The sequence below is a fragment of the Biomphalaria glabrata genome, chromosome 17 (genome assembly GCF_947242115.1).
Source record: "Biomphalaria glabrata chromosome 17, xgBioGlab47.1, whole genome shotgun sequence".
Taxonomy (NCBI): domain Eukaryota; kingdom Metazoa; phylum Mollusca; class Gastropoda; family Planorbidae; genus Biomphalaria; species Biomphalaria glabrata.
The window spans coordinates 2,832,005-2,859,111 of record NC_074727.1 but is presented as its reverse complement, the minus strand read 5'-3'; the positions used below and the strand labels follow the sequence as shown (position 1 = coordinate 2,859,111).

The 27,107-nt window shown below is 38.8% G+C and overlaps 1 protein-coding gene across 1 annotated transcript; it reads right to left on the bottom strand.

Moving 5' to 3' along the window:
• Positions 1–148: 148 nt before the first annotated feature.
• Positions 149–27,107, bottom strand: LOC106055888 (ovulation prohormone-like). Its single transcript, XM_056016311.1, has 2 exons — positions 26,867–27,107; positions 149–1,741 (listed from the first exon to the last, which is right to left on the bottom strand). Exon 2 carries the CDS (start codon positions 1,721–1,723, stop codon positions 989–991), a length of 735 nt encoding a protein of 244 aa, XP_055872286.1. The 5' UTR covers positions 1,724–1,741; positions 26,867–27,107; the 3' UTR covers positions 149–988.

Sequence of the window (27,107 nt, the reverse complement as noted above, 5' to 3'; positions counted from 1 at the left end):
TTCACAAAATAGCACAGTACTATACAATGTCTTCCTGCGCAAAGCCTGGCCTATGACGTCATATGACGTCATCGTGTTCATTTCGGAAGGTACATAACGAAACAAAACATTTAATTTCAAATAAAATTCAAGAAAGAAAACACGCACGTTGATATAGATGGAGATAATATATATATATTTATTTTAGAAAAAGTAATATAAATATGTAAATTTGTCTTACCATTTATAAATATTCAAAAAAATGTATTACATCAACCCTTGCCTACGATTTCAGCATAATATGACACTAATACACGAAACTAAACAAAGTATGTTTTTCTTTAACTATATCAGGGATGCCCAGCCTATATTGACCTGCGGGCTATTTTCATTTCTAACCCTCGCGTCCCGAGCCAGATGACCGAAAAGATACAAAAGAAACAAAATTTACCTGAAACTATTTTTCGGAAAAACCCATGGATCTAGCACTTAAATTTCAAGTTTATCGTCAGAAAAAAAAACTTCATTTCTCTATTTAACATGCATGCAACAATGTAGCTAGCTTTAACACCGACTCTTTTTTTTGGGGGGGGTCTCTTTTTGGTATTCCCATATTAATTTCAAAATGTTGTTTAACTGTTGTCTTATAAAACATCGACGCTACACTTTTTTTGCCTAGGTTAAGGTGGGTCGGATGGAACCACGTTGCGGGCCGGATCTGGCCCGCGGGCCGTATTTTGGGCATCACTGAACTATATTATTTTCAACCTTCAATAGTATAATTATAATGATTAGAATTAATTAGTTTAGTATTGGAAAATATAATTTAGAACAGCATATAGACTTTGTATACGTTCAGCATTTAGCGCTAATATAGTTCTAATGGGCTATAAGTCTTTGCATCGGTTCAAAATCCGGAAAGTTATAAAAACGTATGTATAATGTATGAAATATATCCCTCAGAACTGTTTTTTGGGGTTTAAATGGGAAATGTGGCGACTCCTGGCGTTCACCGCTTTCCCGCCTCATCCATCATCGCCTTTAAAGCACTATACGCCTGCTTCTGCCGCTCTATGAACAAGAGATCCGCCAAGGCTAGGAGGTCATTGCCGATGGGGACTCGCTTGACGAGGCGTACAAACGGCGAGGACCTGCGCTGTCGGAACTGCTCGCGGTCCAGATCCTCAGCCGCATCTCCCCAGTAGGTAGATCTCTTTCTCACATCGTGCGCATGAAACCTCAACCTTGGTCCCCGGAGATCTCTTTCGTAGGCGCTTCCGCTGTCTTCCGGTCTGCCGTATTCGGAATCGTCGCCGTAAGGCTGTTTCTTTTTCTGGAATCGAAGTCTCCTCTTGCTGGTTCGCAGACGATACCTTTTGTTGAAGCGTAGCTTGGGATTATTTTGAACGAGGCGTGACTTATCATGGGCGTAGACGCTCTCAGCGTCGTCAACTGGGAAGTCATCTTCTTCGCTCTCACCCACACTGTTAGGCGCCCTCGCGTAGGTTTCGTCTTCTGGCGACTGGGGGATCTCCATTAGCTCCAAGCCGCCGCCTGACGCCATGATCTTGTTCATCTCTTTGTCTACGGCCACATTGGTCCTACGGTCTCCAGAGGCGGCAGCATGGACAGACATCGCCGCGACAAACTGTGAATTCAGAGACGAGAGAAGGCAAAAGGCTACGCCCACGAGAGAGATCATGGTCACGTGACTGAATACGTTGAGTTCCTTTGTTTGAATCATTATGTTGAAATTACTGATCTGCAAAATATATAAATACAAGTTATTATGGAATTTAATCATAAAATGTAAAAAATGTAACATCAAAGGTATGGCACACAAGTGAAGTTAGCTTTGAGTTGATGCCAACTCCTTATTTCGGATTTGATATGATGGTCCTTCTATCTAGACATAAGACCCAATAACAAGATGTCTGCAGGCGCGGTGGCTAAGTGGTAAAGCGCTTGACATCTAAACCGGAGGGTCCCGGGTACGAATCCTGGCGAAGACTATGATTTTTAATTTAGGGATCTTTAGGATGCCCCTGAGTACACCTAGCTTTAATGGGTATCAGAGACGCATAATGGGCATCTCTTGGAGGGACCATGTCTCCAATCAGGAAGTTTTAAGATTGGCCAATATGAACAGCATGTATGCTCTCCTGACACAAAGAAGATTACGCTGGCTCGGACATGCCAGATGGTAGAATCCCGAAAGATATCTTATATGCTGAGCTTGTGGAAGGAGTCAGACCCAAGGGCTGCCCAAGACTAACATATAGAGATGTCTGCAAGCGAGACATGAGAGCCTCAGGCATCAGCGAAAGTATGTGGGAAAACATAGCCAAAGATCGGAGTGCATGGAGACAGACTGTGCGTGCTGGGACAACCCTTGCTGAGAACAAAAGAAATGAAGCGGCTTTAATCAAGAGGGATAAAAAGAAAGCTGCCCTGTCTGCTAGCCCTAAATCAGAGGCATACACATGTACGAATTGTGGCAAAGTCTGCCGTTCTAGAATTGGCTTGATTAGTCACACCAGATTCTGCCCCGTCTCAAGATTAAGCCAAAACCAGTGACTCATTTGGGCGCATCCATTGCCTTTCGAGACAAAAGGAGCCATATAATGGGTATCAGACAATAGTTGGGAAAAAGTAAAGTCGTTGTGCTGGCCACAGGATACCCTTGTGGGCTACAGAAACAGATGACCTTTACATCCTCTGCCCTATAGACCGCATGGTCTGAGAGTTGACCTTTTAAACAAGATGTTTGGTCTTCCAAATTAGAGATTTTACCAAGTAACAAGCTGCTCGCTCCTCCAAACTTAAGATTTTACCAAGTACTAAGATGTTCGCTCCTCCAAACATGAGATTTTACCAAGTACCAAGATGTTTGCTCCTCTTAACTAGAGATTGTAACAAGGACCAATATGGTCGTTAGCTCCTCCAAACTAGAGATTTTAACACGTACCAAGATGGTCGCTAGCTCCTCAAACTAGAGATTTTACCAAGTACCAAGATGTTTGCTCCTCCAAACTAGAGATTTTAACAAGTACCAAGATGGTCGCTAGCTCCTCAAACTTGAGATTTTAACAAGTACCAAGATGTTCGCTCATCTTAACCAGATTTGTTATTGTACCAAGATGTTCCCCCCAAAGCCCAAGGCTAACTTTCCGCTCATTGATTCATCGTTTTGAGTGCAAAAGAAACATTAAAAACAATTCAATTACCAAAACAATAAACTTTGTTTTTGTTCTGGTCATTTGGTCAATAGACCTGGTTCCCTATCACCAAGAACAAGTTTCTTTAATTTACCTTTCAGTTGAGAAACTGTGTTTTTAGTTTTCTATAGGTACATGCTAAATAATGGATGAGTCGCTTTGTTATTTGAAGTTTTCATTGACTCGAGCCTTTTTTGTACACTTCTCGTCTTGGAATGTTTACTTCTGACACGGGAAATAGTTTAACGATTGTCCTGGGACCTAACTTCACGTCTTTCCAGTATAAGCTCACTTTCCGAGTTATACTTTATTCAGTAGTGATGCCCAAAATACAGCCCGCGGGCCAATCCGGCCCGCAAAAAACATCGGACCAAAATGTAGAAAATCACAAAAAAAAAGTAGAACAATGTTTCGGTCTCTATGTTAGGCCTTTCACTCTTTCTTCCATGGATTTCAATCTTTGCAATCAAAATGTTCAAATTGTTTTTTATTCTAATTTTTAAAAAAAGTTAATGTTTTAATCTTTAGGCAACATGAATCTTCGGTTATTTTTAATTCTTTGAAATGTCCGCCGCTGCCTTGTTTGTTTGTTTGTAAAATGTTTTACATGTTTCGGATGTTCCTTCAGAGTTGAAGATAGTTTACTTCCTAGTCCAAACCTCCCGCAGGACGACGGGGGATAGGAGCGGGCAGGGTTTGAACCCTCCACCGTCGATAAATCCGAACGACAGTCCAGCACTCAAACCGCACGACCAGGCAACCAGCCTTGTAGTTAACATCTTGCGCTAGACACTTAGTTTAGTTTAAGCACCCACCATAGTAGACTGACTTTGAACATGACATTTGTTAGTGACGGCTAGAGATTATTATTGTAAACCTTTAAAGCACTGCTAGGCTCTTGAAGGGATAACATCGTTTTAGTTACTGACTCGACTGTGGCCCATTCTGTATTAAAGTTTGTTATTCTTTTTTTTCATCTCGAGTGAACCTAGTCAATGTGCATTGATCCTGTTGGTTATTATTATATTATCTCGTAACGTGGTGTTTGTCTTTAGTAATCAAACTCGCATTATGGCTGCCTGGTCTTGCGGTTTGCGCGCTGGACTGTCGTTCAGATTTATCGATGGTCGAGGGTTCAAACCCTGCCCGCTCCCATCCCCCGTCGTCCTGCGGGAGGTTTGGACTAGGAAGTAATTATCTTCAACTCTGAAGGAACATCCAAAACATGGAAAACATTTTACAAACAAACAAACAAACATTAGTAATACACCATACACGATACCCAAGCATCTAGGATTGTCAAGGTACTGTAGAGTACCTCAAGTACAACTTATATATACATCCGTCACATTAGGTTGGGCATCACTGCTTTATTGGATTACCACCCTAATGTACGATATAATTCTGGTGTGAAAATTATTGACTATCAATATGTATCCTACTCTTCCTTCTGCAATTGTTATCAATTAAAATTTATGAAAGTCTTATGCACATAAATGTTATATCCTTTTGTAAGCTGTAAACAATCAATCAATATTTATTCTAAAAAAAATATATATTTTAAAAATAATAATCTAAGAATATGTTTTAACGGGTCAAATTTCCTCTTTTTTTTTTTCCCAATCAGTCTCAGTTTCTGTACGCCAGTGTGAGCTATGTAATGGTGTTCGAGTCAGATTGTAAAGTTATTTCCCTTCAGGATGCGACAAGCCCATAAAGTGAAATAAAGGACGAGCATCCTTTTATCAATGAGTTATTCCCCTTATATTATCAGAATCTGAAACGCCTAGATTTTAAAAAAATAAAAAAAATCAACAAAAAATATCCTATTACTTTACAAGAAATGAGTTTTGCTTTCTTAATAGATCTTTTTTTTTTTCTTGATAGGGGAAATAAAAATGATAAACTTGGATTCACAATGGAAATCATATTCCATATTTTAAATTTAGTTATAGGTTTTCTTTTAAAATCTGTACATTCTAAATTACGCGGAAGAAAAGCATTAAAAAGTGGGGGGGGGGGGGGTAGAGGGTAGTAATGTATTGGGCCTTTAAGTGAAAGTAAAGTAGGGATATTATATTAAGGTCATCTGTTTCTTTGGCCAAAGGTTGACGAGAAGGGTGTCATGTGGCCAGCACAACGACCAATTGTCTTTAATAACCCAAACTAAAGTCAGGTACCCATTTGAGTTGGGTGGGCTCAGGTGCGCAATAAAAATCCCAAAATTAAAAATCCCAGTCTTCATCGAGATTCGAACCCACGACCTCAGGTTCAGAAGCCAAGCTTAACCATTCAGCTACTGCGCCCACTAAGTAAAAAAAAAAAATTGTACCTTCGAAAAGATCAAACAAGGCGTGGTGGCTAAGTGGTAAAGCGATTGATTTCCGAACCGGTAGTCCTGGGTTCGATTCTCGTTGAAGACTGGGATTTTGAATTTAGGGATCTTTAGAGCACCCTGATGTAATGGGTACCTGACATAAGTTGGGGGAAAAGTAAAGATGGTTGGTCGTTGTGCTGGCCACAAGACACCCTCATTATCCGTGGGCCACAGAAACAGATGACTTTTACATCATTTGCCCTATAAATCTCAAGGTCTGAAAGGGGAACGCTACTTTAAAAAAAAAATAGATCAAGCAGCTAATCCTTTTTAGATCGCACATCTAACTCACCCACAGGGGCGTAGCTAGGAATTCGCCATCATTTAGGGGCTCGGGGGCTTGACCTCCGTGGAGGCCCTTGCATTTTGCGTAATACTTATTATATGTAAAAAAAAAAGTTCAGGGGCCCCCCATCAAGTGGGGGCCAAGGGGGATTTTCAAATTCTCCCCCCTAGCTACGCCACTGCACACCCACCACTCCACACTCACATACAAGAAAGAAAAAGTTATGTGAAAGCTTTCGACTATTTGATGACTATGCACTACAAACTAAGATACGACTGATTCATACATAAGACTACGGGAAAAGGTGATCAACCTTTCTGTGTCTGAACAGATGGGCTTGGGTTTATACCCTGGTGGACTGGCAAATTTATTCAGGGACATTAGGGCATCGACGAATCTAAGTCGGCTTATTTGAAACTTACAAAAAGTGCATTAGTTTTCCCTTTGGAGCTCCCGTTGGTCCCAATCGCACTTAAGTCATGGTCTCAAGCGCAACGAACCCCTTTACGCCATGGTAGCATTTTCACAGACTGTGGGCCCCCATGTGGTCGTGGGTCCGGGATTCAAGGAACCCCTTCGCGCAATTGGGTGATACGCCACTGGTTTCAAGTTGATGAAAGTTTGGGAATTGGGAGAAATAGCATGTACACGATTACTCACAGACCGAAATAAGAGAAAAAAGAGTTGATAGAGGGTTTGTAAAAACAAAAAAAGACAATCGTTTTTGAGTTTGTCACACAAGACTCTCGTCACTACTGTCACTAAAGTAATTGATGATACCACCATCTGCATAGATCATTATATCATTGAAGAAAACCCACGAGAAGATGGGTTGGGTCATGAAGGCAGGTTTGCAAATTGGCTTCTGACCCGTTTCCCTTTTCATTAATGTGCTATAGCTCAAATCACGCTGTTCCATCAATTGACAAAAACATGCTATAACTCAAAATCACGCTGTTCCATCAATTGACAAAAACATGCCAAGAACACACCCGTGTTCTTCCGGTTTGCGTTTAAAAAAAAAATAGTAAGGGAGACAAGTTAAGTTGCATAAAATGCATAACGGACTCGACATTGGAAAGAGCAAGGATTATCTCTCTTGCCAACTCAGGGAAGGCCCAAAAGGACGGCGGAATTAACTCCGACAAGATGTCACGCACTGCGTTTGTTGTCATAATTATGATGGGATAGATCTACAACATTCTATAAATAATCAGAAGCAATTAAATATGAGAACCTGATAGAAACAGACGAAAGCGCACGATTTTCCACTCGCCCTAGAAAAATTGAACATTCACACAGTCGAATCCTGTTAATCAAACAAGCCGCTTATTCGCACATAATCCTAAAGAACTTCAAATTCAATTTTCTATTATAATCTGGTTAATCGGATGAGCCGGCTATTGGCAACGGTAGGATGGTGTTCCGACTGTATTTGTAATAAAAGTATTTGTATTAAAATTGGTCTCTCCTATTTAGATGATTTCCACCCAATCCCCATATTCGAGATATTATTAAAAAATCAAACAATGCAGTAGGAATTATTCAACAAATTTTTAATAAATCAAACGAGAACATATATCTTAAATGTTAAATGGTCGGAAGCGTGGTCGAGAGGCTAAGTACGCTTGAATTTGATTGGCTACCTATGAAGGTTCGACGTTCGACATTTACTGAGCGCCTAAAGGCAGCACAGAAAACCTTCTCCCAGATACTCCCTACCCCCCACTGGTCCGCAAATGAGATTGGACCATAGCGCTGTGAGCATGATATAAGCATGAAAGTACCGCTATATAAAAGCTAAAATTTATTTTAATTTATTTATATTTAACATTGGTTATCTTATATAATATATACCATCTTATATAATATATAAGTAAAGTAGCAATAATACATAAGACACTAACTCATAACTTACAAATACTAATCACAATCGAATAAAAGAATCAGAAATGCACAAAGATAAAGGCATATTTGTTATTCCATATGCCAGGACCAGTGGCGTACAAGTGCTCCTTCTTCCATAGTGCCATTAGAGCACGGAACGGGTTGCCTGAATCAGCCAGTTTAAGTCTCTAATAGATTGACTCATCGGTATGCGTTGGACGTAATTATCTTCTCTTCTGAAGGAACGTCTTTAATTACTAAGATAAGATATTCGGATGATCAAGTATCCCCCAGGGGTACAGCTCTCATTTTGAGGAGCACTGATGTAGATCTGGGTCTAGTAGTACAGCATGGACTGGAATATAAGCTCTATTGCATTGTGGGTATGGCCTCATCTTCATTATAGTGAGCTTCAGCATACGCTGCATCTCACGTGGTAATATTTAATTGAAAACGGAGCCTCGTTCTGATCAGGTTATCTTTCTTTCTCCCACGTTCGTTCATGTATCTATTTATAGAACCTCCTTCCAGCATCTTAATATTACATGTAAATATAGATTAGAAAGTTATTTCCTGTCTGTCTGTCTATCTATCTAGCTATCAATCTATTCATCCATCTGTCTCTATTTATATATTTATATTCTATATCTCTCTATCTATTCATCCTCCCATTCATCAATCTCTCTTTCTCTCTCTACCATCCATCCATTCATCCATCCATCCATCCATCTATCGATCTATCTATCTATCTATCTATCTATCTATCTATCTATCTATCTGTCTGTCTGTCTGTCTGTCTGTCTGTCCGTCCGTCCATCCATCCATCCACCCATCCATCCATCCATCCACCCATCCATCCATCCATCCATCCATCCATCCATCCATCTATCTATCTATCTATCTATCTATCTATCTATCTATGTATCTATCTATCTATCTATCTATCTATCTATCTATCTATCTATCTATCTATCTATCTATCTATCTATCTTACTCAGCCCAAACGATCAAATGACCTACGAGCCAACAGAAAACAAGGTTAAATAAAAGACCTAATACATATTTGAGATCCCGAAAGGATAATCCTTGTTACCACTCAGAGGCTGGAACTGCTGCAGGCCTGACATATAGCCAGAAAGTTCCCCCAGTGGTTACAGCTACATTGAATTGTTGTCTCTCTCTAATACATCTCGATCCCGACATTGCCAGAGAATAAATATTAGTTTCATTTTATTAACAATAACCACACACCTCAAAGTTGATATATAAGTATATTGTTTTTGGCTTTACGGTCACATGATCCAATCGTGCGATGAAACACTTGCACGAGGTCGTGAGCGATTGGTCAAATTTCTGATGGCGGAAAACAAGATATGTTAAAGTGAAGTGATGAAAGGTGGCGGTGCTTTATTGTGTATTGATATGTATTAACTCTTTCTCTCCGTAATTATTTACCACATTCTGGTGAAATCAACGTTTGGTATCGTCATTTAGGAGAGAAAGAGTTAATGAGGATCGTGTCGCAAGCCAGACAAGCGGTGTCAAAAAGGATTCTGTATCTGAAGGCACATTTCTTCTTCTGTTCTCTCATTATCATGTTTCTTCACCTTCACGTATCCCCTATTCTTTTGGACCATTGGGGCACCACACAAGATCTGGTCACTGTCTTTCTTCATTCCGCTCTGTCCTTTGCCTTGGATAAAATTTCATTCACTGAAAGGCCTGTCCATTCTTTAATGTTGTCTTTCCATCGCTTTCTCTGTCTTCCTGTTCTTCTTCTTCCTGGTACTGTTCCCTGAAGGAATGTCTTTGCTGGCTTCAGGACCTTGTGAGGTGGCTATAGAGTTTGGGTTTACCTTTTTTTTAACAGTGGTCTGCAGGTCATCGTGGGGTCCTTTGCCTTGGATAAAATTTCATTTACTGAAAGGCCTGTCCATTCTTTAATGTTGTCTTTCCATCGCTTTCTCTGTCTTCCTGTTCTTCTTCTTCCTGGTACTGTTCCCTGAAGGAATGTCTTTGCTGGCTTCAGGACCTTGTGAGGTGGCCATAGAGTTTGAGTTTACCTTTTTTTAACAGTGGTCAGCAGGTCATCGTGGGGTTCAATTGCTGTATTAATCCTGTTTCTAATCAATTCATTCGTGATGTAGTCTTTGTGTAGGGCAGCTAGGATCTTTCTGTATAATCTTACCTCCATTGCTAAGATCCTCTTTTCGAGATCTGCAGTCAGCGTCCAAGATTCGCAAGCATATAAGAACGTGGCCGTGACCAGGGAGCGCAACAGTCTGATTTCAGTGTCGAGGGCTATGACATTTGTCTTTCCAGAATGTTATTATTGTCCTCATTATCTTGTTAGACCTCTTTTGTACAACTTATAGAGCGATTGATTTTCTCTATATAACTAATGAAAGTTCGAGTCCTGGTGCAGACTGAAGGGGTTTAAATTTCGGGATCCTAAGCGAGTCTGAGTCCTCCCAGCTCTATTGCGTGCCTGATATTGGCTGGAAAAAGTAAAGGCGGTTGGTCGTTGTCATGGCCTAACGACACCCTAATTAACCGTGGGCCACAGAAAGAGATGACCTTTACACTGTTTCATGTGGTGATTGCATTATCGAAGGGGAAAAATGTATAAATGCTTTCTTTTTGCGTATTATTATAGCTTTGAAATTCTATTCATATAATTGCATTGTGTGCTCTCAGAGTTGCCCTAATGAGTACATTTATGTAAAAAGATCTAAAGTATATGAAGCTTGATTCTTGTATATCTTTAAGCACTTCTAGAATTCAAGGGCTAAAGATGTATGTATGTGTGTGTGTGTGTGGGGGGGGGGGGTGCCGTTCCATTGGAAGATGCATAATAAATATGTTGTGGGCGGGGGGCATTACACTGCTGGTAGTTCCACTGAAGGATTCAAGGGCCACAATATCTAGGTCAAAGGAGAAGAGACTTTCATTTGGGGGGGATGCAAAAATAATTTTTGGTGTGAGGGCGTTTTTTTTCCCTTAGGACTACAGCTGATGGGCCAAAGAAATGATTGTTGAAAGTCTAAATCAGAGAATTGTGGGTCGTTTTATTGAAGGAGAGAATATGGGCTTTTGGAATTTAATGATCAGAAAAGTGTGTGGTCGGGGTATCAGCTAGTTAATATAGAATTTCTATCCAGAAAAAAAAAAAAAAAAAAATACTATAGAAAAAAAAACAAAGCTTATACGAAGTGTAATTGTATCATGTAGTTTGGATCAGTCATGTCATTACATTTGTAATAGATCTAGACCAACGAAAATAAATCTGTGCGATTAATAATTTTCGCTATTTCATGCTTTTAGCTTTCTCAAATACGCTATGATGATATGATCCTATCACTTGTCTGGTCCAGGTGGGAAATGAGAGAGAGAGGGGGGGGGGAGAATAGGATATCTGGGTGGATTTTACAGTAATTGGTTTTTAAAAGCAATTACAAAAACAAAAAAAAAAGGGGGGGGGTGGAACGACCTGAATTCCAACTCGTGAATAACGGCCTCCTGGGGCCGACGTGCTCACCACTGTTAGTGAGGTACTTCTGACTAGAGAAGATTGTATATTTATATATTGTTTCATTTTAGAGCTGCGACCTATAAAGGGGACTAATTCAGCGTATACCACCACTTCAGCCAAGTACGATTTCTTTCCCTTGTTCGAGATACCAAACAAAATAATTAATTACCAATAGTTAATTAACTAATTGTTTTTTTTTATTAATTCTTGTGCTGTCAGGTAAAAGAAATAATTATGGAAATTTTCAACTTAATCCGAGATTGGGTGTCGGAGAAATAACGTGTACAAACTTTTTACCAGACAGACGGAGTAAGTTAATAATAATAATAACTTTAGTAAAAAAAACAAACACTTTATTTTCTTTGATTACAAATGTACTATTTAAGCTGTAAACATTTTTGAGAAATGTATTTGCCTATGCATGTTTAATGTATTGCAGAGTAATTTATTTCCCAGGCAGAGCCGGGTCAGACAGCTAGTCTAATGATACACTGGATAACGATCGTCAACATTGACTTTAAAAAACGCAAGACATTTAAGATCGGCTGACAATGACGATTTGTTACCCAACACCGAAGTAGCGGTTTTAGAAACAGAAAAATAGATTTAAAATAGACATCCAAGCAGAGCCGGATTTAAGTAAGTGGAAGCCCTATGTAGAAGGATTTTGTATTTCTATTTTGGAGGCCCCAGCTGTGATCTGAAGACTTTTAATTAACTTCAAAAATAGAAGTAGAGGCAGACAGAGAAAGCGATGGAAAAACAACATAAACTAATGGCCTGTCATTGAAGGAAGTTATATCCAAGGAAAAAGAGAGGAACGGAGAAAGATGGTCGACCAATCTGATGTGGTGCCCCAACAGTTTAAGCTTAAGGTGAAGATTGGTGAATGCTAGTTTGATTACAGAAGAAAAGAAGTCTATTTAATAAAACTCTCCTTCCTTTTTTTTTATATTTAATATCCATATTTTAGCCCCCACATTTGAGACCTAAAAGGATATCTATTGATGAGGACTGTGGCAAAGAAAACTGACTACGAAAGTAAACTACATACATTCTGTTTTGTATTGTTTTACATGTTTCGGATGTTCTTTCAGATTTGAAGAAAGGCACACCCTAGCGTAAACCTCCTGCGGAATGTGGGGGATGGGGGGGGGGCAGGTAAGGTTTGAACCCGAGACCATCGAACGAAAGTTCTGAGCGCATAACACACGACCATCCTCGCTGATTCGACAAAATATGTAGATCACAGCAACTTGAAAACTGCACTCCTTCTAAATCTTCAGTAGCTAAGACAAACTTTGTTATTATTATTTTAGAAAGGAGCTAATCTTTATTCTCTGGCACTGCCAGGGCAGAGCTTTGTTAGAGAGAAACAAAATTCATTGTAGTCCCTTTAACAGTGTTCAATGTCGCTCACACAGCAGTTCCCTCCCTGTCCACGCAGCTGATGTATCCAAAGGAACGGCAAGCGCCAGTACAGTTTGGGATCAGCTTCGTGGCAGACTCTGCCGGGATGTAGCACGGGGCACTGCAAACTGCCTAAGGGTCGCCGGCTCCTGATTTTTCCTCAAGGTTGACTCCCGGAGCCTTTCCCATCATTAGGTATAGCTGCAAGGTAGCGTAGGTTTGAATTCAGGGTTTTGCTTCTCCTAGGTGGGTGGCTAGCAATGGCTAACAAGCCCCTCCTGCCCGAAGATTACTGGTTTTGGCGCCAGTTCCTCGCCGTCGTCCCTTCTCCTGCCAGTAAAACAAATAGCTCCTCTGGACTCAATATCTGATCTACACGTGAAGTCCAGCAATTAGATTGGTCTTCAGAGGCTATTAGATACGCATGCCATTTAGAAGCATTTTATAGGTAGTGGAGTGCTTATATCTATTACCACTTCTGGCAATGACAACCATGCGGAACCCCGAGAAGTATATACAATACAAATACATGTACTATATAATATGTATTTACTTGAACTTTGCTAGCTAATTCTGACCTGGTTAATTCAACAGAGAAAAGTTTAGATAAAAATAAAGCGAATTAGCACAGTCAAGAAATTAAGGAAAAAGCATGTATTAATATTTTAAAATTAGCATTTTATTTTTAATTTTAAAAAAATCACATTATGTAATTATGCATTTCTGTTATTTCAAAGGGGAGGATACTCCCCATTGTATAATTCTCTCTAGCAGTTATCTTCCTTGCGGCCACCTTCTGTATTCTTCTTGTCCTATCTCAAATTTAAAGTTTTATTTATCGTCCGTTTTAGCAGACGACAGCATATCACATGTATTCGTGATACTATTTCAGCAAAATATTATATTTCCTTTACAGTTTGTTCAACCGTCTGCTCAATCGTATCCCTGGCTATCACTATTACACGTTTTAATATCTGAATACTATATTAGATATCCCGTTTTTGATTCGATATTGTTTTTTTTTTTTACGGAATTTTGGTTTGGAGTCAAGGTGACACTTACTATTCCAAAAATCCCCCCGAGGCTGTGGCTATTTCAAAATCTTTATTTTTAGTTTACTCAAGCTGTAATTATTTATAGTGCAGTTATAGATGGTCTTGAAGGGTTCCTTCAAAGAAGAAGATAATTAAATCCGGAGCATACTAGTCGTGCATGTTAATTACACTTAAATTCTTCTAAGTCATTGGTTTGCATGGCTGATTCAGGCAACCCGTTCCATGTTCTCATTGTACTGGGTAAAAAGAAGCACTTGAACGAATTAATCCTGGCATTTGGAATAATAATATGCTAAGACAAATTAGTACAAAACGCTTCTTCTTTCCTAGTTCTGTGAGAGTTTGAAACGGGTTGCTTGAGTCAGCCCGGAAAACCAACGACTTAGCAGAGTTTAAGTCATTTATTAACACGCAAGACTAGATTGACCTAGGGAATCGCGTAGGACGTAATCATCTTCTTTTTTTGAAGTAACGTCTGTATTTCTATAAGATAAGAAAAATGGTATCATCTTTGTGTCTTTCTTTGTAATTGTAGCTCTGTGTTTTATGTATAATTGCTGTTTCAATGTTTAGTCTACCGTCTTGAAGTTTCATGATCTTATTAATGGTATTACTCTAGTCAAATGTGAATATTTATTTAAAGAATAAAACTTACTAGTCGACCGACGGCGTAGCATATGCCGCTATTTTGCAGGGCAGGCCTTAGGCCACTGCAACCTATGCGACCGCAGTGGGTCCCGCACTTTCATAGGACCCACACTTTCATAGGACCCACACTTTCATAGGACCCGCGCTAATTCTAGGTGTATAAGTTATTAAAATAAACCATTTTATAACTTATAACAGATTTCCCGCGGCCTCCTGTCGGTTTACTAGGAGCTCCTGGAAATCTTCTGAAATTGTAAAATATACGAGAAAGTGCTGGAAATATATATTTTAAAAAAACGGGGGGTGGGGGAGAACAAGTAGTATTCACCCTTCAAAAAATAGCAGGGCCGCTGTGACTAAGAAGTCATGTAAAGATCACTCTTTTTTTTTATTTCTACCCCACGTAGTTTTAGCGGCCAAAAAAAAAAGGGTGGGGGTGGGGAGAACAAGTAATCTACTCTGTATTCACCCGTCACTAAATAGCAGGGTCGGATTCAACAGTTGTGGGATAGTGATAGTGATGATGATAATGATGATGATAGTGATGATGGTAATTATGATGATAGTAGTGATGGTAATGATGATGATGATGGTAATGATGATGATGGTAAGGATGATGATAGTGAAGGTGGTAATGAAGATGGTAAAGATGATGGTAATGATGATGATAATGACGACGGTAATGTGATGATGATGATAGTGATGATGGTTATAATGATGATAGTGATGATAGTATTGATAATAATGATGATGATAGTGATGATGGTAATGATGATGATAGTGATGATAGTATTGATAATAATGATGATGATAGTGATGATGGTAATGATGATGATGATGATAGTGATGATGATAGTGATGATGATAGTGATGCTGATAATGATAATAATGATGATGGTGATGATGATGGTAAATTTGATGATGATGGTAATGATGATGTTAATGATGATGGTAATGATTGATGATGATGGTAATCATGATGGTAATGATGATGATGATTGTGAATTTATCTCTTTCCTGTTTAAAGTTCTATTTGTTATACGCCACTGCGGGTAGCCTTTAACTGAGAGGATTGCCACTGCCATGTCGCAAATGAGAGAGAGAGACTAAAACATTGCAAACAATACGCCAAATATTTGTACTTCTAACGACGTAGTGAGTGACGCCTCTGAAATTCGATACCTCCATTGCAACATCGCTGCTGAAAGAAATATACAGCTGTTGTTTAAATAACAACTTCCTGATAGATCATGTCCTTTCATATTTTTAAGTCTTTGAAATATATTGTTTGTCCTGGCTATCTTCATTACACTTCATCATAGCAATTGAAGGTTACGATGACCGTATCAGAATTTCATTCGTCTGGATATCATAAAAATTTACACAGCATTTGTTTTGTTTTAACAGGCAAAACTTAAGGTTATTTTGTTTTCAGCCGAATAAAACCAAAGCTCCAGAGATTTCAGTAAGGAAATTACTCACTTTTTACCAACTTCAGCAAGCTACCAAAAGGAAAAAAAATAAGCAAAGACCTCCTTAAAGAGTGCAGTATAAGATATATATATATATAGCTCGTCCATCGTGGTTCAATGATGACCACTTTTGTCATCCAGTGGGCTGAGGGCTTTGCACTGGGTGTTTAGCTACTCCTCATGTGGCTGGTGAGACCTGTGTGAGCCCGGAATGTTCGGCTGCACACTGGGCAGGTTTTTCCAGCTGGAGCTAGTGGTCATTAACGTTGCTTTTCTTCTCTGGCGTTTTTCTTCTGCCAGCGCTGTTCTCTTGTCCACAGCAATTTGTGCGTCAGTTTTCACTATGCGACCGCAGTTGGCCCCGCACTTTCATTGGACCCGCGATAATTCTAGGTGTATAAATTAATACTATAATTATTATTATAGTAGATTACTTGTTTTTTTTTTCTTCATGATTTCTTGGTCACAATGGTTAAGTCCGGCCGTGCTATTTAGTGATTGGTTAATTACTACTTGTTCTTCCCCCCCCCCTCTTTTTTTTCGTAGGATAACTCTAGTCCGACATGCAAAAATAAAAAAATTAAAAAAATGATCTTTCCTTTACTTCTTGTCCAAACTCTTGAGCCATGAAGAGAATTATATATATAGATTTCGCATTTATTTGTTTTATTACAATCAACAGAATTTGGGGAGAAAGTTTTTTTTTAAAGTGTATATGAGGGCTCTTTTTGTTGTAGGCTGGGGCGCATTGAGCCCCTTAGCCCCATGGTTGCTACCCCACTGGAGATGACACCTTTATCATGCGATAAAATATGTGTGACAATAAAAAAATTAAAAATCCTTATTTTTATTTTAAATATGTTTATCTAAAGGGAAAGAAATTCCTTAGTGCTATTAGAGCATGGCATGGGTTGCCTGAGCTAGCCAGGAAAACCAGTGACTTAGCAGAATTTAGGTCACTGGTTAATATGCATGACTAAATGCATGACGCGTAGGACGTAATCATCTTCTTTTTTGAAGTAACGTTTGTGTTATATAAGATAAGATAACTCCGTCCTTAAAACTATATCTACCAATAATGTTCAAGTTATTTCACTTATTCGATATCATACATAAAAAAAATTAATTAACAATAACTGAACGCTAAATAGAGTTTTTCTTTGTTGTTTATTGATTCATGTTTTGTTAGATACAATAAAAAAATGTATAAAATATCAACTTGATCGGAGCATGAGCGAGGGAAAAATAGCGTTAATAATTATCAAATTATCAAACCCAACAAATTTATCTTTGAATACTGAAGTATCAGTTTCTATTTTTGCAATTAAACAAACTATTGAATTACAAGTAATTAATTGTCTAATTGGTTACTTTTATTTTCTTTATTGCTTCATGTCTTTCTCTACGTCAATGAATGATTGTGCGAAGTTTCAACTTGATCCAAGATGTGTGGGCGTTTGAGAAATAACGTGCAAACACTTTTTACCAGACAGACAGACAGACAGACAGAGTTGATATAAACTTTGTAAAAAGGCGAATGTCTGCTACTCCAAAGTGTGTTTAAAGAAAAATTATTTCTATTATAACCACTGTGTGACGCTTTGTCTCTATGGACGGATCAGTTTATGCGCGCCAAACGTTTTTCGATCGTCTGCTAGTTTAGTCACGCTTTTATTCATAATTAATAAGTTGGATTCCATACAAATATATCGAATAACACGAATGTGTGTGTGTGAGTGTTGTTGTTGACAGTCGTAGACTTTTATCATATAGTGCCCTGGCGCCAAACCAAACCGTTGTAGGAGTATTACATTTTAACTCGTACAACTTGAAACAACTTTGAATAATTTGAATAACTTCTTTTGTGAACAAAACTAAATAGAACTTTTATTACAATACTAGTCGACCCGCGGCGTAGCATACGCCGCTTCGTAATGGCCGTGATCCAAAGGACCGCCAAGTATTAAGGATATGAAGAGACGTTGACCCGGATTGTAAACTCGAGGAGGGTCATGGGGGCGTTCTTGGAAGGGAATAGTGATAGTAGCGGGAAGTATTTGAGACATCTCTTAAGTAGGAACACGTGGAGATTTTCAAATTCTCCCTCCCCTCCTCCCCCATCTTAGCTACGCCACTGCACGTATCCATGTGTCAATCAAGTAGCAGCTATACGAATTTGTCCTAGTATATAGAATACGAAATTCGCCTTTGATATTTGAGTTTTTCTGAGTATTTCGTTAGGCTATATTTTAAGTAGAGTCTGCCCCCTTTGACTTTTTCACTTTTCTATTTCCGGTCTAAGCAGCAGAAGATATTTCTGGCCTTCTCACGTTATAAGCTTTATGACAGTGATGTCGCGGGTCAGATACTGCCTGGGAAGTGGAGCTATCCCGCCCCCCTCTAAATTTATGCCCACTGTTCATAATGACGCCTCAGTGGATGGGTTCCACCATTCTAGACGCTTTTCTTTTTTAAAACTTGTGATTTAACCCGTAAAACGCAAGGTCGGATATTTATCCGGCCCCACCCCTACCGACAAATAGTTGTGCACCGTTGACCTAAAATCATTTTTACTGTCACGTCTCAATGTTTACTCCGCGATCGTCTTTTTCGAGTGGTCCAGGAAAATGCCTGGCATAGATCGGAGTAGCGGTGGTCGCTGCCATTTTGGAACCCTCAGACAGGGCTTGGTGTGAAGAGCTCCCGGTCAACGCCCGTTCTTATGAAGAAATACTTCCTAATGGTTAGCCGGATAATGGGTAGGCACAGGCGCTCCGATTTCTATTTCGACTTTAGCGAAGGTCTAGATCAGAGGGTGTTTTTCTAGATTCAGAAATGACAGATATTAAGGAATAAGGCTGTGAAAATGTGTTTGTGGGCCAGTGGCATAGCTAGGGATTTGGGGGCCCGGGGGGCTTGACTTCTTTAGGGGCCCCTGCATTGGACGTTTGACATCATGACACGAGATATTTAATGCGAACACAAATTTGGAACACTGATTTGAAAATCCCCCCCCCTTCAAATGAGGTTCGGGAGGGGGGGGGAATTTTCCAATTTGGACCCCTCCCACCACCTTAGCTACGCCACTGTTATGGGTGTGTGTCTTGGTGACTGTTATCATTTTATTTATTTATATCCAATTGCTTCAGAATAGATTGAGTTGCAACATTGGTTCTGATTTCATAAAATTAATCATTAAACCCAGTCTAAGTTTGCTTCGAGGAAGATGATATTCGGATGACTAACAAGAGCGGATAACCCGACCAAAAAGTCGTTCGAACGATCGGACTTTAATTGTCTCTATTTCGATATCACTTTTTATTTGTATTTGACCTAGTTCGATTTATTAAATTTTTTTTTTTTAGAAAGCAGCGTCATCTTCAAGAGTTTATTGACTAAACAGTGACTAAAAGACTGCCGAGTGACTGCGTCTGGTAACTATAATGTTGTTACGATCTCTCCAAATCAGGCCTTCTGTAAACACTGCTAAACAAAACGCAACATATACAATGCAAGAACTTGACAACAAGAACTTTAATAAACAATGTGGCGTTTTAATTACAATTACATCGACAGCCAATTCAACACAATGGACCTCATTCATCAATCATAAACAAACAGCATTTAGTCACGTGATCATATTGATAAAACAACGAAAAAAAAAACTGTCATTAAAACTAAAAAACTGTATTAAAATTAGATCGTAATTTGTATAGAAGCGATAGAGAACCACGTGGCAAAATGTTGTTTGTTTACGATTGGTGAATGAGGTCCATTGGCTACATTAACTTCAAATGCTTTCTTGTACTTAACAGAACTGCATAATAAACACTACAAGTCTCTCCAGCTCGTACAGCTACTTTCTTGAGGACTTCAAAGGTACCACACAGTCCTTACTGCTTTCTGTCCTGGACTCGTACATTCACTTCAGGACTCCACCAGGACCGACTTCATGGCAGACTAAAAGTCCCGGTCCACTCGCTGTCCTGTCTTGAACTGCCGCTTTCTTACACACTGTGTCTCAAGTTCACGCAGGCTTTGGATCACATGACCATAACACGGTCATATTTGTGTGTAATAGCAGTACTGTCCCTTGTCCATCGACAGCCGTTGACCTGACTGATTTGCCTGAGTTCACGTGTGTCAACTGTACCAACAGTTAACCCTATCGCGCCGCCAATAGGGTCATAACAATATATATGTGAAGCTAGGTGCTTAAATGAATGTTAAAATTGTTACTGAACACGAGTGGGGCGAGGTGGTGGGGGGGGGCAGTGCTAGCTGGGGGCATGTAACCATTGACCACTGGGGTGCTATTTTGCATACAGGTGAATGACTCTAGGTCAGAAGAAAGTTTTTTTACGTGCGATTATGCTAAGCGGTGGTGTCGTATCCAGGGTCAGTGGTTCGGGCCTCGGTCGGCGCAGTCCCTTATTTTCGTCGCATATAATTCACTACTTTCTCTTATTTAAAAACTTAGTCACTGGTGCCGCTTTTCATTTATGTTCAACATGTGTCTAGTACCTGGTGGCACATTACTTATTCCATATATGTAGAATAGAATATACTAGTCGACCCGCGGCGTAGCATACGCCGCTTCGTAATGGCCATGATCCAAAGGACCGCTAAATAGTAGGGATGTGGAGAGACGTTGACCCGGATTGTAAACTCGAGGAGGGTCATGGAGGCGTTCTCAGAAGTGAATAGTGATATTAGCGGGAAGTATTTGAGACAACGCCACAATTTCAGCCTCGCCACCATAAACGCCGGAAGTAGTCATGTAGGCAGCGTCTTGTCGAGCAGAGTGTATGACTGTGTTTCCGTGAGTAAGAACAACGGACAGGGCGTCGCCATAGTTATCCCAATGTTCGCAAACAAAGCTTACAGCCGTCTTGCGAAGTTCGAGAGCAACAGTTTCATCGATGACATTTTCCCAGAAATATGCGACTGATAGAAATAAACAGTTAGCTGGTGCAGGGATTTCGACTACATTGAAAGACCTGCTGACTCCACGAAATATGTGTGAAGCGGTGGCTTAGGAAACGAAGGGCAATACGAAGGATTAGAGAGTCGGTGTGCGTTCGTGCGTGGTGTCCAGCATGGTTGAGCGACATAGAGACTTGTTCCCCCCCCCCCACCTCTTTTTTTTCGCCGCGAAAGTTAAGTTGGGTAACTCTAGTCCGACTCGCAGGTATAAAATAGTTATCTTTCCATGACTTTTTCATCGACGGCTCGAGAATCGGCGTGCATGGTTGGGCGACGAAGAGAATTATATGTATAGATTCCAAATTAGTATAAGTACTTCTTCTCCCTAAGTACCATTAGAGAATGGATTGAATTGCCAGAAAAACCAATGACTTAACAGACTATAAGTCTCTAATTAATTTGCACGACTAGATTAATGCATTCATACGCTTAATTATCTTTTTCTTTGAATGGAACATCTGTACGTCTTATGGCAATAAAATTGAGGAACAATTGTACTGTAAAACTTTAACCGATTTTGACACCCGGTCCGCTCCTGATAGTATCAATTTTCAACAAGAATCAAGCGAATATTTAAGCCGCTACCAAAATCTCTTGATAAAACCTAGTGAGAGGTAATGAAAGCCCCAATTGAATCTAGTTAGTCAAAGATTCTCTTCAGGCTCAAGACGCAGATCTATTTTTTACAAAGCTTATATGTTTGTAAAATGTTTTACATGTTTTCGGATGTTCCTTCAGAGTTGAAGATAGTTTACTTCCTAGTCCAAACCTCCCGCAGGACGACGGGGGATGGGAGCGGGCAGGGTTTGAACCCTCGACCGTCGATAACTACTCCCACGGTCTGTCTTTCTGGTAAAAAGAGTGTACACGTTATTACTCCCACTCCCATTCTCGGATCAAGCTGAAACTTCGCACAATTATTCATTGACATAGACAAGAAAAAGAAAAATAGTAATCAATTAGACAATTAATTGCTGGTAATTTATTATTTATTTATTTATTATTAAAGGGAAACAAATACTTCAGTATTCACAGCTAAATTTGTTGGGTTTAGTCCCCTTGAATAATTATTAACGCTATTTCTGCCTCACGCATTCTCCGATCAAGTTGATACTTTAAACAATTATTTATTGTACGCAACAAAACATTAACAAATAAACAAAACATACCTAAATTAGTCAATTAATTATTAGTTATTGATTATTTTGTCTGATATCGAATAACGGAAATAACTTGTACATTATTGGTAGATATAGTTTTAAGGACAGAGTTCTTCCCCCTTAGACAAGCTTTTTTTTTTTTAAAGAATTTTTATATTGTGTTTGTTTTCCCACATAATTAAACATTCTCCCCCCCTTGAGCCCATAACACACATAGTGTGATATCTAAAGATGTCCTCAACTGATTTCTGAACTCCCTCCCAATTATTCCCAATCTGTTTGCTTTCCGTGGAAATACACAAAACGAAAGTTCTGGAACATCTTGTTAAGTTTTCAACTCTCTATAATCTTTGAACTGATCGTAGAATGAATGAAAAAAAAAATAAAATAAAACTGATAGATCATGTTGTGAATTATTAAGCAGAGGTCAGAGTTCAATTTTAAATGAGAATTAAATCATTTTTTTACGTAATAAAATGTGTCAAGACTACAGAAAGTGAACAAATAGTTTTAATGCACATTTTATTCTGCATCATTCTTACCTATTCTACAAAGAAGGCTGAGCATTTAAAGGGAGGTAATTTTAAAAACATAGTGGATACTATCTCGAACCTCCAGCCACCTCCTGTTTTTAACATTGGATAAACAGAGGAGATACGTTTGCTTTTGGACGATCCAATTCTACTAAGAAAGAGTCGCGGTGGCTGAGTGGTAAAGCGCTTGGCTTCCAAACAGGGGGTCCCGGGTTCGAATCCTACTAATGACTGGGATTTTTTAAATTTCGGAATCTTTGAGTCCATCCAGCTCCAATAGGTAGTTGTGGAAAAGCAAAGGCGGTTGGTTGTTGCCCTGTCCACATGACACCCTAGTTAACTGTGGGCCACAGAAACAGATGACCTTTACATCATCTGCCCTAGCCATAGCAAGGTCTGAAAGGGGAACTTTACTTTACTCTTTTTCTCCGTAATTATTTACCACATTCTGATGGAATCAACGTTGGTATCGTCTGTTAGGAGAGAAAGAGTTAAGAAAGCTCCTAAACTTTTATTTTTCTATATGATATCTTTACACGGAATTCATTGTTTTGGCGAAATTTGATGATATCTTATAAAAGTTAAATTAGCTGACTGTATCCTGTTGCCGTCTTATCAGGTACGATCGAATTCAGTTGATCAAAATACATCAGGACATGATTGTTTTGATGGTCTGATTACACGCAGGGCCGGTCCTAGAGATTGCGGGGCCCTATGCGAAACGATTGTGCGGGACCTAGTCTGGGTAGGTATAAGGATAATAAGAAAATAAAAGATTTTTTGTTAGAATAAATTCCTTTTTGAATTTTATTCGTATTTTACTAAGTGCAAAATCAAATTAAATTTACAAGACATCTACAATAGAGGGTAGATTTCCTACGTAAAACCGATAAACATTCAGATCCACCTTTGAGATTTACTATAGACTATCAAAATATCGCATTTGATTTTTTTTAAGAGATCGAGATAGATTTAGATCTATATTTGTATGCCAGTGACTATTACAGTAAATTAAGTATTGTAACTTACTGTTTTGGTTAAAATTCGCCCAATTATTTTTATTGAATGAAAGCTGACACTGCCGTTTTTTTTTAATCGCGAGTAGGATTGGCGTTTTCCATATTGAATGACACTCCAAAATTACAATTTTGTCTATTTTTCAGGACATGTTTTGAGTTTTCAGGATATTTTATTTCAGGAGATTTTCAAGACTTCTTTTTCGTATACTTTGCAATTTCAGGAGATTTCCAGGAGCTCCTTGAAAGTCAGGAGACCATGAAACCCTGCTATAAGTTAAAATGGTTTAATTTAATAATTTACTACTAGAGTTAGCGCGGGGCCTATGAAAGTGCGGGTCCCACTGCGGCCGCATAGGTTGCAGTGCCCTAAGACCGGCCCTGATTACACGGACATTCCCTAAGTTACATGATGTGTCATAATTAATGTATTATGTAAAATGTTGATTTTACCAGGACACCACAATGGTATGCACATATAGCGAATTTACCAGCACACCACAATGGTATGCACATATAGCGAATTTACCAGCACACCACAATGGTATGCACATATAGCGAATGTACAAACAAGAACAGCTGATGCCTAAGAGCTATGTTCTTTGAAAGATAAATTTGAAAACAAGTTGTTGTTTTTTTTCGAAATGATCTACAACACAATGTATAGATATCATATAAAGTTTTAACTTAATTTCAGGATGGTTGCCTGGTCGTGCGTTAAAATAAAATACATTATGTCTTTTATATAGTGCTACTTTCATGCTCAGAGCGCTTTGGTCCAATCTCATTTGTGGACCAGTGGGGGGAGGGGATATCTAGGAGAAGGTTTTTCCGTGCTGCCTTTAGGCGCTCAGTAAACACAACTCTGCCCGAGCTGAAATTTTGCACAATTATTTCTTTTGCCTGACAACATAAGAATCAATTTTAAAAAATAACCAATTAATTAATTAACTATTGGTAATAATTTTTTTTCTTTTGGTATCTTTAACAAGGGAAACAAACTGTACTTGACTGAAGACAGCTGAACTAGTCCTTTTTATAAATCGTCCTCTGATGCTTAGTGAACACAAACAGGGGCGGACTGGGTGTTAAAATCGGCCCGGGCATTTTTATACAATCCGGCCGACAAAGTTTAAATCACATGATATCCATTTCTAGTTCTACCTGTTCTCAGGATCATTCTGTTGTTAAGCTTGATAATGTATCGATAACTTATAGACTAATTGTATGCATACAATGAACTCTGTATCAGAGCAGAATAGGCGTTATGCAGGGCCGGACTTAGGCCACTGCAAGCATACAGTGGGCCCCGCACTTGCATAGGCCCCGCTATAATTCTAGGTGTGAATTATTAAATTAAACCATTATAACTGATATATAAAAACAGGGTTTCAGAGGCCTCCTGATTTTCCAGGGCATCCCGGAAATCTCATGTAATTGCAAAATATATCCATAAAAGTCTTGGAAATCTCCTGAAATTATTAAAACCTCCTGAAAAATAGACAAAATTGCCATTTCGCATAGGGCCCCCAATTGTTAGGGCCGGCCCTGACGTTATGTTTCTTTTAATCGCTAAAAGTGAGACTAAAAGGATGAAGCTTACTAGTAGCACTGACTACTGATGTAGACTATTACATTATTTCGAAAAATGTGTTAGATTAAATTAGCATTACACTGTTTTGTCTGTAAAAGATTTTTGTTTATACACGACGCTCAGCGGGCTCCTTTTATAAGAGAATATTATCAAACCTTTAACAAGCTAATGCGTGCCATAGTGGCATTCATGAGTTCCTTTAGGTGGCCCTATCGGCCCATTTGGGTACCAGCCCACCGGGCACTTGCCCGAATGCCCATATAGCCAGTCCGCCCCTGAACACAAACATGAAATATAAACAATAATAACTATACAATGTTCCATGTTAATACGCTCTTCGCTAGCAGAGTGGTTACCGTGTTGGCTTCAGAAGTCGTGTTCGAATTCAGGTAGTTCACGTTTTTTTTTAAATAAATACATTTAAAAAGCGATCACCCAGAAACCCCGTTCTTTTTCCCCCACTGCTTTCCAACAGGTCCATACAAGTTATAGGATCATAGCGTATTAAGAAAGCTAAAAGCATGTTATTGTGCTAAACAAAAACAAATGGTAAAATATTTCTAATCGCAAAGATTTATTATTATTAGTCTACATTAATTACAAATTTAATTATATGGCTTGTCCAAGCTAATTGATACACTTATTATAAACTTTGTTGTTTGTTTTTTTAAAGTATATTTTGTGTATTTTGCTTGTTCATATTCGCTACTTTTAGCCAACTAATGTCAGGTACCCATTAAAGCTTGGTGGACTCAGAGTCGCCCTAAACATTCTGAAATTAATAATCTTCACCAGGATTCGAACCTGGTACTCTATGGTTCGGAAGCCAAGCGCTTTAACGCTCAGCCACAAGACATGAGGGAAAAACCACTGTCGTATGTGTGTTCAAGATAAAGATTGTCTAGACATCCAGACCAAATGTAAAATTAACTTTTATTTTACTTTGAAAAATTATAACAGCCGAACCAGGGTTTCCCTGTGTGGCCAAATAGCTAGTAATTCTTCTCCAAAGATATACATAAACTATCAAATTTCTAGGAAAATCGTTAGAGCCGTTTTGGAGAACCGTGGTCACCCAAATTTTTGTTTTTTAGCCTGATATAAAATTTGTAAGTTGAGAATTGTTTTAAAAAAATGTTTTAGTACAATGTCATGCTTTGCACATAATGGATGCTGATGTTAAAAAAAAAACAAATTGCTTTTTAATATACTATAATTTCTTATTTTAATTGAGAGTTGGCAACAATGACGCACTGCTGTAAATCTCTATCCATAGACATAAATAAATATAGACTGGCCGAAGGAAGTAACTTCATGTAACTTGAAAACATGTATATCTATTGTATTCGGATTTCCGAATTATGAAAAATTACATGATCTTCATTCATAGAGATTAAACAAAACACTAGTGAACATATTGTAATACTTATATAGGTTATGGCTGAAATAGATATGAATACTTAATTTTTATACTGCTCATAAATGCTGTATAATAAAGTACACAAAATTGCGAGTCACAAATGTTCGTTTCATAAAACTCTTTAATCGGCCAGTCTATATTTATTTATGTCTATGTCTCTGTCATTCAAAATATATTTCTTGCCAAAACGACCACGAATGAAGCGCTTTCTTGTCACACACTAAAACTAAATCTAAATTGAACTCAAACTATTCTAAACGTTTCGAAAATCGAAAGACAAAATTGTGGCCTACCTTGAGTTAATCTCTCTGTGTTGACCTCAAATATTCTGAAAACAGTTGAAATAAAACTGGAATTAAAATTTGCCGAAAATTTGGCGGGATTAATTAAAGTTTCTGTTCCTAGAGGAGCGCATAGCAGAGACTTCCTGGCCACTTGTTTGGTTGGGGACTCCTCAGTGGCAATAAAACTCTGCATCTAACTACACTTGTCTCTTTTATGTGGACAGCTTGGCAGAAATAAATATTCATTTTT

What these genes read in the sequence shown, in the direction of transcription:
- LOC106055888 (XM_056016311.1), bottom strand. Translation starts at nt 1,723, where the DNA reads ATGATTCAAACAAAGGAACTCAACGTATTCAGTCACGTGACCATGATC.